The sequence below is a fragment of the Amblyomma maculatum genome, chromosome 4, assembly GCF_055883805.1.
Source record: "Amblyomma maculatum isolate TAMU_Amacu chromosome 4, ASM5588380v1, whole genome shotgun sequence".
Classification (NCBI taxonomy): domain Eukaryota; kingdom Metazoa; phylum Arthropoda; class Arachnida; order Ixodida; family Ixodidae; genus Amblyomma; species Amblyomma maculatum.
The window spans coordinates 93396024-93411718 of NC_139347.1; the positions used below are offsets into that span (position 1 = coordinate 93396024).

Below are 15695 nucleotides of genomic sequence, written 5' to 3' on the forward strand. Positions count from 1 at the left end.
CCTTACTTATATCATAACCCTAAGCTTCAAACTGGGTTCGCAAATCGTTTAATTTAGCCAGAATATGCCCGCTACATAAAGCTGTACATAGGAATGAAATTTCTAACTATCGTCTAATCTCTTTATACTATGCTGTATTTATTTTCAGGCTTGGCTTGGCTAGCGCGACAGGCTTCACCCGTAGCTTTGGTCTGCCCGAGTCCATGCAGTGCTCTGTACAGTATCATATATGTAAGAAATGGGACAAAAATATCTCAGCATTACTCACTCTCTAAGCCATCCGTTCCATCGTCGAGTTTAACGACAGCCGTGGCCATTTTCCAATGACTAGATGATGCCCGCCTGTCCCCCGAGTCGGGTACAGAGTTTAGTACTGAAAGAAAGAAACAACAACGTTACGATCTTCAATGGAAGCGCTGCGTTACTAAAGAGCGACTTCAGGGTTAGCTTTCTGATAACATGTGTCAGAATGTTAAGAAAAAAAAAAATGTCACAGATCAGGTTTTGTAGAGCAGACGAGTTTTATTGCTGGTTTACTGCTTTCTTATCAAATAAAGGTTTTTAAGTATCAAGCCTCAAACGCGGCACAGTTTTTTTTTTTCTCATCTCTGACTTGCCTTTCTAGCTTCCATTGATTTTGGCTAAACTCAGAGTGATTAGCAGGCTGAAATGTTTGTTCTTTTCATGTCACGCATTCGTTGCAAGATTCTTAAAGAGCTGCAGTCATCGAATGAGAAATCGCAATTATTTTCGGCCATCGTAAAGCTGACGTGACCTGACGGTTGTAGAAAGTTTTCTGGGGGCTTCATGGCTGGTTAATGCCATGGCTGTTCACGACGCCGGAAAGATTCTCCACCACTCTCTTAAAAGGAATGATTTCTTGATCTGAGCAAGCTCGGTGCCGACAAGCACAAATCTCGATCATACTGCTGCTAATCTTCTTCGAGGTAGTTTTTTTTTTTCTACTCATAAATTTCGTTCCGTCCCAGACTTCTGTCGTCAACAAAGGTTACCAATTAACGAAGAGCACTTTTGTTTTCTAGTTACTGCCCTGTAATGTTCCTGCAATGTCTCTAGAACAATATGAAGCTTCAAAGAGGCCCTAGTTTTTTCTTATCTTCTTGTAATATGGCTGAGTAAAACTCAGGGCTGCGTTCTCGATATGTTCCTCGCTATGGAGACATCCACGGCATAGGTAAAAATATGAAGCGCCCAGAAACAAATTGAGGTACACAAATAAAACAAATAGAAGCATTTCTATGCGTCCGTACCAGGATAATTGTAGACATGGATATCCGACCTAGGAGGCCTAGGCGTCCTCTTTACTGTCGCGTAAAGAGGCTCCTCCTGGGCCTTGAAGACAAGGAAGAAAAAAACGATGAGGATCAGTGCACTTGAGCCTCATCATGGTCATTCTTGAGTACGGAAGAACCGCGTTTATAAAATCTTCATTTTTTTATTGCACGTTTGCTATAAAACGTCAGCAATTTTATTACGTACGGTTCTCAGAAATTTAAGGAACGGTGCCCTAGGAAGCAGTATGAGGACGCAGGTGCAACATGTCTTGCTGTGGCTAAGGGACACAAATGTGAAGCGTCTTTACCGCGGTTTTGACTCCCAAGAAAACCTATAGATTACAAGTCACGAGGGTGTAGTGAGCATATGCATTGATTCGATCGCGTTGTCCGGATAAACGAACTCCTTCGCAGAATACAAACCTGCTTGTAGGAACATTCGGACATTTTCCTCTCATCAATGTCGGTGACGCGAGTCGTGGCGTACGGCGTCGGGTAGTAGTCTAAGCGACCATCCAGAGACATAGTCTTCTTGCTCATGCTCGGGTCCACTTCGGACAGGTGCAGGCACTCCTGCAGGTGCGTTCCTTTGCGGGACCCGTAAGCAGAGCTTCCTGCGCAAGACCAGAACGGCGCATGAATGATATTTAGGATGGATCCCAATATCGGGCAATAAGGCGACAACAAGGCATGAAGAACAGCATCAGTTGCTTCTTTTTCAGCTGTCAGAGGCTAGCACGAGCATTGATTTATTAATAAGATAATTAAAGAGCTAGCGGAACCATGGATGTGTTAATATGAGACACTTTCAATGGACTCAGGAGAGTATGTGGTGACTGTGTACGCTCTCTGTTGCATGATCATCAAAATATTCAGGGTATTCCTGCCTCTGTTAAGCGACAATGAATCGGCATAAAATTGTTCCCTAGTCGAATGCCTCAAATCGATCATTCATGTGCTAATAAAGAGATCGGTAACCACAAATACATTAGCTAATACGTTTAAATTTTTTGGCGTCAGCAAAGAAGCTTAAGGTGAATGTAACAGTTGTTTTGAACAATACTGGCACTCGCTTTGACAGCGGACCAGAGCATATTTTTTTGCTGTACTTAAAGCGCAGATGCGTTTCTTTGCATGGCGCAATTTCCCAAGCACATAATATACAAGCGCTTTCCGCCACTCAAGCATAAAAAAGGACCTGGCATGTTGGCCCTTTTTAGCAACGCAGCAGTGAATTTTATTGCATTTTATGCAGTACGTACGTTTTAAGGAAGGTAAGCATGTTTTAATTCCCCCCTTTCTCAAAACCGAGAGGTTCTGTTCAGAAGTTTACGTAGGCTGCTTAAGCAGCGTCGGAAACCGGAGGCCACCCTCATCATTTATAAACTTGTTCACGGAACTGCGTGCTTCAGTGTGCACATGGATGGTAACCGTATTCAGTAATGTCGAATCGCTGGCAGCACATGCTGCCGTTCTTTTTCTGCACAGTTCACTATTTCTGCATTGAATTGGTGATATAAGCGTGTAAATTTGATGTGAAACGATAGAAACGAAGGTGTGGAATGCAAAAATGCCTTGTTTCTCACCACTGTTGGAGCTGTCAGAGGAGTACCGCTTGCGTAACACGACATAGACGAGGATCCCCACCACGAGGACCACAATGAGGGAGATGCAGGCAGGCAGAATAACGCCCAATTCCAGATAGAACGGCGTTCCCTCGTTCTCCACAACTAGGGACGGCGTGGCTGGTGCTGCGCGGGGACAAACACGCGCTCGTAAACAACACTGCATTCTTTGCGCCTCTTCCACTGCGCTCAATGACAACTCACTTCAAGCGCCCTATACGTGCATATGGGCTGCTTGAAACGTGAAGGTTATTTCATATGACTAGTGTTACGAAATATCTCGTAAGCGCTCTATTCCATCCTACAGTGCAGTACTGTGGCAATGACGGCAATACTGTAACCGAGGTAGGCGAGCCTGAAAACGACCGCCTATTAGGTTCACTATATTCACGTCTCGTGGTGAAGTACGAAGCTCTTTGCTTTGCACCAGCAGTGCACCGACCTTGCTACACAGGATGCCATCGATTGTGTCGTGTTACTGGCTTCAGACAGAGTTTATACTTTAACAACGAAAAGCAATGTAATCATACAGTTTCACGGTGGAAAATCTCTACGAAAAAGGCGGGGTGCACAGACAAAACAAAAAGAAAAATTAGCTAAAGCAATCCCAGGGAGGTTGCGTAAGCAAAACCGACGTAGCTCTTCTTCTATTTTCTCTTCCTCTTCTTCTTCCTCTTCCTATTACTCCTCCTCTTCCTCTCCTTCGTCCTCTTCCTCTTCTTAATCTTCTGCGCGGTACCGACCACCCGACGGCTTGAAGAGGGGCACTATCTTCGGCCACTCTAAAGGTCAAACGTGGCTACCGGCCAGGTTTACGCGACGGGCTGAAACCTGGCGTAGTATTGCTAACACAATAAAAAACTTGTAGTTCACTTAAGCTTCGTCTTAAGAGTTGAACGCAATAGCTCCCTCTCTACAGTGCACATACACAAATTAGCGAAGTCGCCGCTGCAATACTCATTCACATGCTATACTATACGACACACACACACCACAAAGAATTCACTAGGCCCCCTCTAATGCGCTCTTACCAACGAGCCTTTGTACCCAATGTGTAGCGTGTCCGTCGCCGTGTTTTCGGTGCAACAAGCTCTCAATGCTGTCACATTAACACGGGCTCTGCGGGAGTGCGTTGTTAGTTGTTTATGTGAGTTGCATTAATTATGGGACTCAAGTCTTGCAGCCGCATGAGGGCTATAAGGAATACCATTTCGTACCCCGGTGTGATAAGGCCATCAGGATGCTTCAAAGTGCAATAACATCACAAGACTCTGAGTTTTTTTTTTTATGTTGAACACAACAAAATACAGCCCTTGCAGCCAAAATTAAACCCGCGACCTTGGAATTGGCGGCAGAACGCCGAAGCCACTCTGTCAGAAAGCAAACCCCCCTTTTTCACAGACATAACCAGGAACCCTGTAGGTGCGACGGACACTTGTTTACTTGTGCTTTTTTTTATGTTGCGTGATATGGCAACGGTATCATTGATTTCTCTGCATTACTACAGTTTATGGAATATAAAGGGTTTGATGAAGCTGTTCTTGATGCTAGGTTCATGTTTTTCCCACCACAAACTATTTATAGAAGAGAGAAAGTTGCCCGCATACCTTGCAGTGCTGGCAACGTAACGAAGTCGTATTCGGCTTCCGTTATACCTGCTTCATTCTTCGCTATAACTTGAAGCAAATAGGCAACGCCGGGAACAAGGTCGTTCAGCACAATTTGCTTTTGTTCCGGAAGTATATTGTGTCCAACTACATTCCACACCTAAAATGAAGAAAAAAATAGCAAAATCGTAGGTAAAGTGTCTATAGACATGCAGTTGCGTAATTCTCGTTTTCATGATCGAAGTGCTTGAAAAAGAGGCGAAGATATGCTCCAAAAACCAAAGTAGCATTAAAAAAAAAAAGTTGAAGCTGTTAATGACTTGCTTTCTGAGTATAAATAAGTAGCCTGTGTGTATGAGCCGATCAAAAGAAAAAGAAAACGGAGGCATCAACGACGGCGAATATGAAGGCCGCGACATGGAGATTGATGCTCCTTTCGGCAAAGGCGTAGATCGGACTTTGACCCCTTTATTGTTGCGAAAAAAAGAATGGCCTTCCTGCATTACAAGTTGAAGAGTAAGAGCACCAAGTGATGGACTGCTTTTAAAAAAGAGCTGGCACGCAGTTGATACATATACGAAGTTTTGTAATGGTGAGCTAGAAATCAGCGAGAGCATCACGGGAATTAGACATTTATGGAATGCCTGCCCTGAGGGGGCTCAGAGCAGCTCTGTTATAGTCAAGGCTATTTTTCAAGCCTAGAGGCTTTTAAGCATCTTTAGCGTGGAGAACACGGGAGCGGCGTGCTAGACAGAGAAACGGGAATGTTTTAAAAGAAAATTGCCATTATTGCGTGAAATTTTCGAAAGCGCAGAGTACTTACCTTGTCTTTCTGCCTCCTATAGCGAACCTCGAAACTAAGGAATGGACAGCCGCCGTCGTGCCACGCGTCCAGGTGAATGGCGATCGACGTGGAGTTCACGGAGATCAACGATGGTTTGTCAGGAGCCACGGGTGCTGAAATGCGGTGCGAAGGTGCGTGGTCAGAGTTCCTGCTTCTCAAACGAAGGACATTGCGAAGCTGAACTTAAATGGTAAAATGAAAGCGTGAGAAGGTGAACTTTTGAAGAAATAAACAGCAAGCACGTCAGCAGCAAAGGTTGCTGAAAAGGCAAAAGAGCGGAGCCAACAGCGAAGGGCTGGACTCTGGTTGGCACGGTGTTAATTACGTCTGCAGCTTCAAAGATTAGGCAGTTGCACTACGTCTGCGGAGTGGTGGTAAAGCTGCAAAATCAGCTGCTGAACACATAAAGATGTCAGAGATAGGAATGGCTTGCGAATGCCAGTTCGCCTGTGCTAAGCATGCATGGCACACCTAGGCGTAAGGAAAGTGCCATAGAAACCATTGTGATGTCAATTCAGGTGACCGCACAAATGCCTTTCATAACGACTGGAAGAAACCTACCGAACCGTCGTATCATTACAACAAAATGATATTATGTAAAAAAGAACTTCGCCCTTGAGCGCGATTTGAACCACCGCCGGCTATATATGGAGCACCTTCAATGACTGGCGCTTTACACTGCCTCGGCATTATCGTGCTGTGTTAGTGCGCAGGAATGATTCAGTTTTAACCATTCATTTCTTTTCAGTCGCTAGGTGTGTTGAAGTAGCCGGAAGCGAAGCTAGCTAGAGTTTTCCACTTCTGACTCAGCCATTAGGCATATAAGGCACTGTTTGATTAGCAAAAAGGCAACGTGTGGACTTCTCTTCCCAGTTACGTTATACAAACGCGATTTATACAAGGGTGAAAAGTTTTTACAGGGACAAAGTATAGAGCACAAAAAGCGGCCAGTGATTTGAAAATACTTGTGTCAGGTTGTTTTCCTTTTGTGCATGTGTGTAATTGTGAGAGAGTGTGAGAGAGTGCGTGTGTTGGTTGGTTGGTTTGTGGGGTTTAACGTCCCAAAGCGACTGAGGCTGTGAGAGACGCCGTAGTGGAGGACTCCGGCAATTTCAACCACCTGGGGTTCTTTAACGTTCACTGGCATCGAACGGCACACGGGCGCCCTGCTTTTCGCCTGCACCGAAAAGCGGCCGCCGAGTTCCGGATTTGATCCCACATCCTTGGGAACAGTAGTCGAGCGCCGTAACCACTGCGCCACCCCGGCGAGGCAGAGTGCGTGCGTGCGTGCGTGCGTACGTGTGTGTGTGTGTGTGTGTGTGTGTGTGTGTGTGTGTGTGTGTGTGTGTGTGTGTGTGTGTGTGTGTGTGTGTGTGTGTGTGTGTGTGTGTGTGTGTGTGTGTGTGTGTGTGTGTGTGTGTGTGTGTGTGTGTGCGTGTGTGTGTGTGTGTGTGTGTGTGTGTGTGTGTGTGTGTGTGTGTGTGTGTGTGTGTGTGTGTGTGTGTGTGTGTGTGTGTGTGTGTGTGTGTGTGTGTGTGTGTGTGTGTGTGTGTGTGTGTGTGTGTGTGTGTGTGTGTGTGTGTGTGTGTGTGTGTGTGTGTGTGTGTGTGTGTGTGTGTGTGTGTGTGTGTGTGTGTGTGTGTGTGTGTGTGTGTGTGTGTGTGTGTGTGTGTGTGTGTGTGTGTGTGTGTGTGTGTGTGTGTGTGTGTGTGTGTGTGTGTGTGTGTGTGTGTGTGTGTGTGTGTGTGTGTGTGTGTGTGTGTGTGTGTGTGTGTGTGTGTGTGTGTGTGTGTGTGTGTGTGTGTGTGTGTGTGTGTGTGTGTGTGTGTGTGTGTGTGTGTGTGTGTGTGTGTGTGTGTGTGTGTGTGTGTGTGTGTGTGTGTGTGTGTGTGTGTGTGTGTGTGTGTGTGTGTGTGTGTGTGTGTGTGTGTGTGTGTGTGTGTGTGTGTGTGTGTGTGTGTGTGTGTGTGTGTGTGTGTGTGTGTGTGTGTGTGTGTGTGTGTGTGTGTGTGTGTGTGTGTGTGTGATGCATATATAAAGCAATCAGGAGGCGCCCAACCAAACCAAGGAAAATTCCTTTCCTACCAATGTGCTACTCATTGATATATATAGAAGTACGAAATCCGCAGGCTTACCAACTCCGATGGTTTTGGCTGAAATAATGTTACTTGGTCCCCCGTTGCCAACAGAGTTGAAAGCGGATAGGTAGATTTGGTAGGACGCTCCGCACATGAGTTGGTCCACTGTGTACTCGACTGCATTCCGAGGCACGTTGATCTTGTTCCATTCGCCGAAATCTTTTCTCACATGTAAAACAAAACCTGAATTGAAAAAAAAAAATGTTTAAAATCATTAATTACAGCTGTGTGAGAATATTAATGCGCCGACACCAAGCTCATAATTGCAGTAAAAACTTGCAGAAGCTGTGATTTACGAAAAGGCGTTTCAAGTACACGACACTTAGGCACTATCAACCGGCCATCGGCGAGAAACCTCGTCAATGTATCTGTTCTTAAAAATCATTGTGAAAATGTGCGAATGACACAAAACAAACGCTCACATGCTCGAATGATGCAAAAGGAAAGCAAGTAAATAACTTGCACATCAGGCCTCATGCTAACCTGCCAATTGTTCGCACAGGTTTCTTGAGCATACACTTTTTCTTTTTTTTACTATGTACACGTCGCATGTCTGAAACGCTGAACTGCTAGTTCACCATTATCCGTGGCGTATAAGCGAGCATCATTACAAGAGAAAGCTGCATAGAAAAAAATCTACGCGCACTTCTTAGTCTCTAGGTCGAGACGGCGAGGTCGAGACGGCGAGGTCGTGACGGCAAGGACAGCGAAGCCTTGTCTAGCGTTTTAATCTGAACACGAACCAAGGCGCGTGCCGAAGCCGGCGCCACGGGACGATGATGATGGTATGCAGAAATGAAAGAAGATCATGGCATGTACCACCCTTCATCCGTATATAAATAAAATGCAGTGCATGCTGTAAATAAATATCCATCCGTTCTCTCTGATACCATAATAAGTAAGTTACTATAGGTTCAAGAACTCAACAGGGAAAAAAAAAAATGTGAAAACTCTTACCAAGAACATCGTTGGTATCTGACCCTTTCCAAGAAACGCTAATTGATGACGACGTCGAAGACTGGACTTTGACCGCCGGAGATGTTGGAGGATCTGAAACGGAAGATCATTGTGCACTTATGAGCTCGACAAGTTAGCTGACGATTTATTGTGACTAGAAAAAATGCCAATTTCTTGCGCTATACGTGGGGTTGTACTTCGGTTTTTGTTTTGGCTCGATGATTGCTTTACAAGGGGAACCAGTTTCTAACCAAAAATTGGTAACACCGCTAATTGGGGACCTTTGAGTTAGCTCACTGTAAAACTTTTGGGCTGGTTATAGCAATTTAAAGAGGGCTATTCGACGGCGATGGTTTTTTGATACATTGCTCAATTAAACACGCGAGATGTTCGGCTTCGGTGTTAAGGTGATTCTGGATTTCTTTTTAGCGCTTCAGCAGATATAAAGCGCCCGCAACAAGACAGATCGTTAATAAAATGCTTCCCATATCTATTCCCCTTAAATTGATTCTTCCACAGGTCTTCACGCTACCATCTGTATAAGTCGCTTTATATCTTGAGCCGCTATGCCTTACAGGGATCAGAAACATAGCAGTATATGCCTTTTCTGGTTACCACAAAGTGAACTCATGATTTCCAGTTAGGCTAATAACGCTGTCTTTTTCCGTTCTGATGAAAGAGTCTGCGCGAGGTTTTCTATGTAACTGATGTTATGTGAGCGCTCAGGCCGGCTGTTAACCTTGACAAATTAAAATTATTTAGCTTTGATGCTGGAGTAAGAAGTGAAACCTTTTTGTGGGTATCAAGCAGATCTTCGAAGATTTCCAGTATCTGGGGGCTGTCTTGGATCAGTATTGCAAAATATGGCCTGACTGTGATTCTCATATCCCGTCCGTCGGTTGACAAAGCCATGGTTCGAAAGGTGGAGAATTGCCTGTGTTTGCATGAGCGCAACTTTGAAATAGCCTCTTGGGTTCGATGTCAATCCAAGTAATAAAAGCTTTTTATATTGTACAACATGAGGTGTAGGCCATGTCTAGAATTTCTGGACTAGCGTGTGGCACTCACATTGGAAACTTAAGCGTCAGGGCAAGCGTTTCTGTTTTTGGGGGCCAGCAGAGCTGGACTTCGGCACTTTTGTGTCCATATCAAGGTGCTTAAAGATTTTTCTATTTTAAAATGAAGTCATCTCTCCCTCGCAGCTATGCTCAAAATTAGTGCCCCTTTACATTTTCTGTTCCCGCCCAGACATAAGAGGCGTTTGCGAGCCTTCCTTAAGGAAGTTGGCGACACAACCTGTTTTCTTACTGTTAGCTTTTCTTTAGAACACGTATCGATATTCTCCAGAAAACAAATGACAAAAGTTCTGGTTGCTATGCTATTTCATGTACAGAGGTACTTGCTGCCTTAACTCGCTTTCTTAAAGACAGTTTGTTAGAGCGGGTGTTAGAGATTTTATTTTTAAACTTCATACATCGACCTTAGTTTTAAAATCGTACTTTCGAACTAAGGGGACGTTTGTGCCATGGTTAGAGTCCGCCGCGTGTGTCAGCACCCAGAGACTGTTTATCATTGCATTGTGCTTTGTATTTTAGGGGAGTAGAAAAGATAGGGCGCGTTTTTCAACAAACTCTCAAAAAGTTCACTGAGAATATGCCCTATACTATATTTGTCGAAAATGGAGAATTCCAAGGTTCCATGCGTTATTTGCTTTTCTTTTTTTTTTTTTTTTTGTTCTCACGGGACTGTCGAGCCTATGGAATAATCGCCGCGTGAAAGATCGCCATGAAGAGCCGCCACGCTCATCGAAGTATCTGTTCAGAAAACAATGCGTTTTTGTGCAGGAGGTTTAATATGCTGCGCAAACTCGACCTCTTGCCTGGCTGCCTTTACTCGAGAAACGTGCAATGTCTCGCGGAAGTTGCTGTGCGTACAGAGTGATAGCAGGATCCTAGACCGTGGTGCGATTATACCCATATAGGACAGACACTTCGCGGGATGCGGCCCACTCAGATAAGACTAGAAGCGTGTCATTGCTCTTGTGCTTGCAAGTGATACGGAAAACAAGACTGTGGTGATGGGGTAGCGATCTAATGTAATGAACCGCAAAATTGATTTCTTCGCATTACGCTGTTTGGAGATTCACTGGAAGTACAGAAGATTCAGTCTTCCGGGCCTCTATCGCGGCCGCTCTGGGAAAGCGTCTTGTTTTTCACCGAGCCCGCGATCAACTCATCGTTTCTCCTCTTGTAAGGCCGCCGCTACCGATCAACTCAGCGACTTCGATGCCTCATCTAACAAGAAAGCCGTGAGAAATGTTTTTGCCATAGACTGTCGGTTAATAGAATATTGTTTTTGCCTTTGTTTAACCTTGATCTGGCTTAGTATTTTTTACGCTGTGTTTTTTGTACCTCTCGCCCCTACTTATCATATTTTGAATACTTGCTTTGTTATCTTTATAGACTTCTTTTATCGCAGTGTTTTGTACATTGTCGTGTTTTCCCTCTTGTCATTTACCGAGTCGTCTTTTATCTCTATCGTACCGTGGCGTTTCTTTTTATTCTATTATTATTATGCAGTGTAATTTAGACTATCTATAAATATCCCATTGTTTGTAAAAGAACTTTATTTGAACTTATTCCTCAATCACACACCGACACACGTACTTCACGGGTTGACCGGCCTAACTGTTAACTGTGTTCTCAAACCTCATAGAGAGACGACGGGTAACCATAAAGGGGATCCCGCGCCTCTGTTGACCGTTAAGGCGGGGGTTTGTGACGCACAGTAGTACTCACGATGCGCACTGCGTGCTTACCATTTTTAAGTGTCTTGATAAATATCTCCTCTGAAGGTGGTCCGGCTCCTTTCGCATTGAAGGCTTGAACCACGACGCTGTAATCAGTATTGCGCTTGAGATTCGTGATATGACATTCGTCATGCAGGTTTCCAGGAGTGAGCTCCAAAGTCTTGTAAACGTAAGTGTCGGTTGTGTCCTTCACTTTGTAACCAACGTAGTAACCTTTCAACGGCCCAAACTGAACGTCTTTTCTGGGAGGCTGCAAAGAGATTGGAATAAGCATTGCTTTAATAAAAACAAAACTTTCATTTCGGACTTGGTGCGGTCGCGTCGCCGGCCTACTGAGCATGCTGGAACCGAGATGGAATAAACATGCGGGCAAATATAGTGTTTACCTTCCACCATACTTTGATAGACTGAGAGCCCGTTGCCTCAGCTCGAACTTTCAGCGGTGGTCCACCGGGAGCTGTGAGGAAAAATTATTGAATGTACCGTCTTTCTTTGGGGCATTTTTTTAAGGGAAAATGAACAGTCGCAAAAGGAAAACATAGCAGCAATGCTGATAATTATTTCGAAAGCGTTGCCCTCAGCATTAAAAAAAAAAATAAAGAAATGACAAGAGAAAAACATTCTGGGTTTTCCTTGCGTACACATAGTTGCGGATGAAAGCAACATAGGCTATTTTCAGTAAGGTACTAGTTATATTAAAGGCAGAAACTGTGCTGATGAGTTACATCCAACCTTCACACTGACAAAATGTAGTAAGGCCTTAAACTGAAAGCACAAAAAAGTGACGTTATTTCTTTAGACCACTTATGCAGCTTTAAAGCCCTGCAAGGAAAATAACTGACATAAGCAGCTATCGACCTCGTGCTCAGCTTAAAATTCACATGATAGATTAATATCGTGGCCCATTAATTCCTCAACTAATTTATGCTGCATCAAAAATAAATGCCCGAGGTTGTCGGACATGATAGGGAGTAGAAATTCGGTTAGTGTAGCTACGAGCAACTGGTCATTGTAATGTGTACAATATCCCACCTTCCACATCAGTCTTGACGTGCGTCTCTGTGCTGGCGTCACTATGGCCCAAGGAATTGAAAGCGAAAATCCTGAAAACGTACAGTGTCACTGGGCGCAGACCTCGTATCTCAGCACTTGTTTCTGAGCCTGGTACGGTAACATTCAGGGACTTGTGATGCCACGAATCTGGAGGACACATACAAGGGGGCTTTTAATTGCCGATATCAGTCACTAAATAGGAGCTGAAATTAAGAAGCCAGAACACACATAAAAAGAAACGAAATTTATATAATATGCAAAACGGACAGAAAGTGCACAAAAATTAGAAAAACAAAGCTATGCAAAATCAGGTTCTTAGCTCGAAAACCAGCAAAATATACATCGGCTGGGCGTTAGGATCTCACCTGTATCTTCCCTGTACTGTATGACGTATTTAATGACGGCGCTGTTACCGCTGTATGGCGTCACCCAGGAAAGTTTCACGTGCCGACTTCCGTATTCTAACAATTTCACATCTTGAGGGCTGTCAGGAGGTTCTGAAAACGACAGTCAAAATGTCAACTTCAACATCTGCAATTTGGCCCCCTTCCCCGATTCCCCCACCCCCCGCCGGAAAAAATGAAAGAACCAAAAACACATTCTGAAATATCCCACTGCACACAAAACTAACGTTCCTGTGACCTCAGTTAGGAATAATTCTCGAACACTCACGTTCTCGAATAATTCTCACGTGAACTATCTGAATGCAACTATAGTCAGGGAGGTTCTGCAACGATTACCTGTATAACAAACGACTTCACTGACGAATAATTTCAGAAATTTCGGCTGAACTCATGTCTTTCATGTGTGTCGAGAAAGCACCTATGCAGCAATGCTTCTACAACAAAATTTTCTCTACAACGAATGAATTTTTCCGCCCTCAACGGCTGTGTCACCTAACAAAAAACAAACGTAGCAGCGCCAAAAATGCCTTCCGCACCAGCCCATGAGCTGAGGGACGCACAGGGCGCCAATGGACGCCACGGCAGATAGCACGGAAGAGAGCTCGAACTTTTCAGCAGCCGGGTAACCACCCTCACCAACGCAAAGAAAAAAAACAAAAGATGCGGAGCGGGCTGATTGGCCGAACACTTTGACGAGCCTCAAACAGAACTAGGCACAACGCTAATCGCGTTCCGTCTTAGCAGTGGCTCTTATTAGAGAGCTGAAAAAAACTACAAGAAACTAGGAGACTGTAGGGAGTTGGAAACTAACACTGGCGAACTCTCTGCACAAGAAATGCTAACACGCCGAAGAGGACTGCGAATGCAGATGGTCCTTTTTGAGCCGATTCATTTAGGGACAAACGAAATTGTGCAAAATTGATCCAGTGCTTACTGGCGCTTTTTTTCTTCCCTGCTTAAGTAAGAGTATGGACTGCGCGAAACAAGAATTTTCACGACGCAAAACGCAATAATGGCATTCGACGGTTTTCATTTGTATCAGTCTTCCTCTCCTCCCTTGGCTACATTTTTCTATGAATTTCGACGTGATAAGTTCGGGTGCATTGACATATTTTGTTGGACGAAGAGTGAAGAGAAAAAAAAAAGTAATTCCTTTCATTTGTATCTCTGAGATTCGCGGTAAAGAAAGGCTTCATATCGTTGTATGCACTCAGTTTGCTGAACTGCATAAGATACTGTGCGCGACATATACATCGAAGTGGTCTGTACAACGAAGGATTTATAACGTCCGGAGCACTTGGTAAAAAAGATTTCGAGCGCATCCGTGTGGTAAGAAAGTGTAAGTCAGGCAGCCCATTCAATGCGTTGACTTCGCTTTCCACATCGCTCGTTGTCACAAACAGAAGACTAGGCCGGCGCGCTGGCAAAGCGATGTCGACATCGGATTATAGATGCGACGACGTCGTACTAAAATGCGATGTTAGCTGGTTGAACATTCTGACTAATAATACAGGTCATCAGTGGTGGAAGCAGGATGTGTAAAGTAAAAATGTGGCTGGAAACCGCGCATTAAAATCAGTACGAATGCCTTGTAACGCTGTAGTGGCAATGGTCACGTTCGGCGGATAACCTGGCATTTGTTGGCGGTGTTGTGACGGGCCTTGTTGTCAAAGCAAAAACCTTATAGGTTGCAAGGGATCGTGACGTACTCATTACGTGACGCGAAGTGATGCTGCTTAAAGTAATATATATATGTAATATATATATATATATATATATATATATATATATATATATATATATATATATATATATATATAGTTATCAAGTGGTAGAATCAATCCTCCAGTCGCGAGTCAAGTAAGGTTCTTTAGTCTATCGAGGCACGTTTGTTCGACTCGGTGTTTGGGAAAGAGTGCCCCAGGGAACCCCCTAGGCACACTTTACAGCTATTGCATACCCATACCCTTAGTGCATTGCATACCCTTAGGGGGAACTCAAGGGTCCCCAGTGCATTCTTAACGCGCAGTACTATAAGAGAACCACGCGATCTTTCTGTTTATGTAGTTGTTGTTATTGTTGTTGTTGTGGTTATTTATTATATATACAAAAGGAACGAAAAAATGTTTGCCAGCCAAGGTATCTGCTATCTGATATCTGGAGCACCTGAACTGGGGCGGCGGAAATAAAGTGATGGCGAGGAAGGGGTAGAGGAAATCAAAGAGGTGAGCAATAGGGAGACTGTTTATGTAGCATATCGTGGTGTTCCCTGCAAAATACTAAAGAAAGAAGAAACGGGAAGAGTACTGCTCAGATTCGTGGTCGCTGCTACGCGAATAAAAATACAATAAGCTGCAACACTTTCTGAATGGCAGGGGGTCTACGTTTGAGCTGCCCTCTTTATACGCGGCGCAATAAGAAAATCAGTGCCGCATAAAGACGGTGCTCAAGAAGTTAAGAAATCAGGAGGAATGAAGCCGTAACCGCTCGTCCTGAGCTTCATACTGCACTGAGATCGCACTGAGAAAAGCATCGAATTTCGGCAGAGCAATGAGCGCCTATCTTTGCAAATGTCAAATGGGAATATTTTATACCCTGTTGAAATTGTGTTCCTTAATATGCCGTGGTTAATAGGAAAAAGATGGCTACTTATTGACTGCATTTTCCACCATGTGATACGACGGCAAATACGACTAGTATTGTCGTCAAGCCATGAAATTTAAACCACCGCTTGGACTCGATATCATTCATGCGGTGAGTACTCCTGAGATGCAAAATGAGCTTAGAATATCATTATGTCATTTCCGATTGATACTTCTACTCGAACAATGGGTCACTGTAGGTGCATTTCTTGCATTCATACCTTGCTCTGTTCTAATCGAGGCCATCGTAGTACTCAAAATGCTGGCTGGTATTGGTCAATTTTGTAAACTATTTTCTTGACGCACACGTAATTATGACTC

At 44.2% G+C, this 15695-nt stretch overlaps 1 protein-coding gene across 1 annotated transcript in view; it reads right to left on the bottom strand.

Moving 5' to 3' along the window:
* Positions 1-15695, bottom strand: part of LOC146191682 (cell adhesion molecule Dscam1-like) — a 95756-nt gene that overhangs the window by 7168 nt on the left and 72893 nt on the right. Inside the window, exons 16-27 of the mRNA XM_084600363.1 lie at positions 12694-12825; positions 12308-12475; positions 11662-11732; positions 11285-11525; positions 8467-8559; positions 7507-7692; positions 5351-5484; positions 4528-4687; positions 2882-3046; positions 1719-1909; positions 1272-1353; positions 269-373 (exon numbers count right to left, since the gene is read on the bottom strand). Of these exons, the coding sequence (XP_084456489.1) occupies positions 269-373; positions 1272-1353; positions 1719-1909; positions 2882-3046; positions 4528-4687; positions 5351-5484; positions 7507-7692; positions 8467-8559; positions 11285-11525; positions 11662-11732; positions 12308-12475; positions 12694-12825 (1728 nt within the window). The remainder of the gene's footprint in view (positions 1-268; positions 374-1271; positions 1354-1718; positions 1910-2881; positions 3047-4527; positions 4688-5350; positions 5485-7506; positions 7693-8466; positions 8560-11284; positions 11526-11661; positions 11733-12307; positions 12476-12693; positions 12826-15695) is intronic.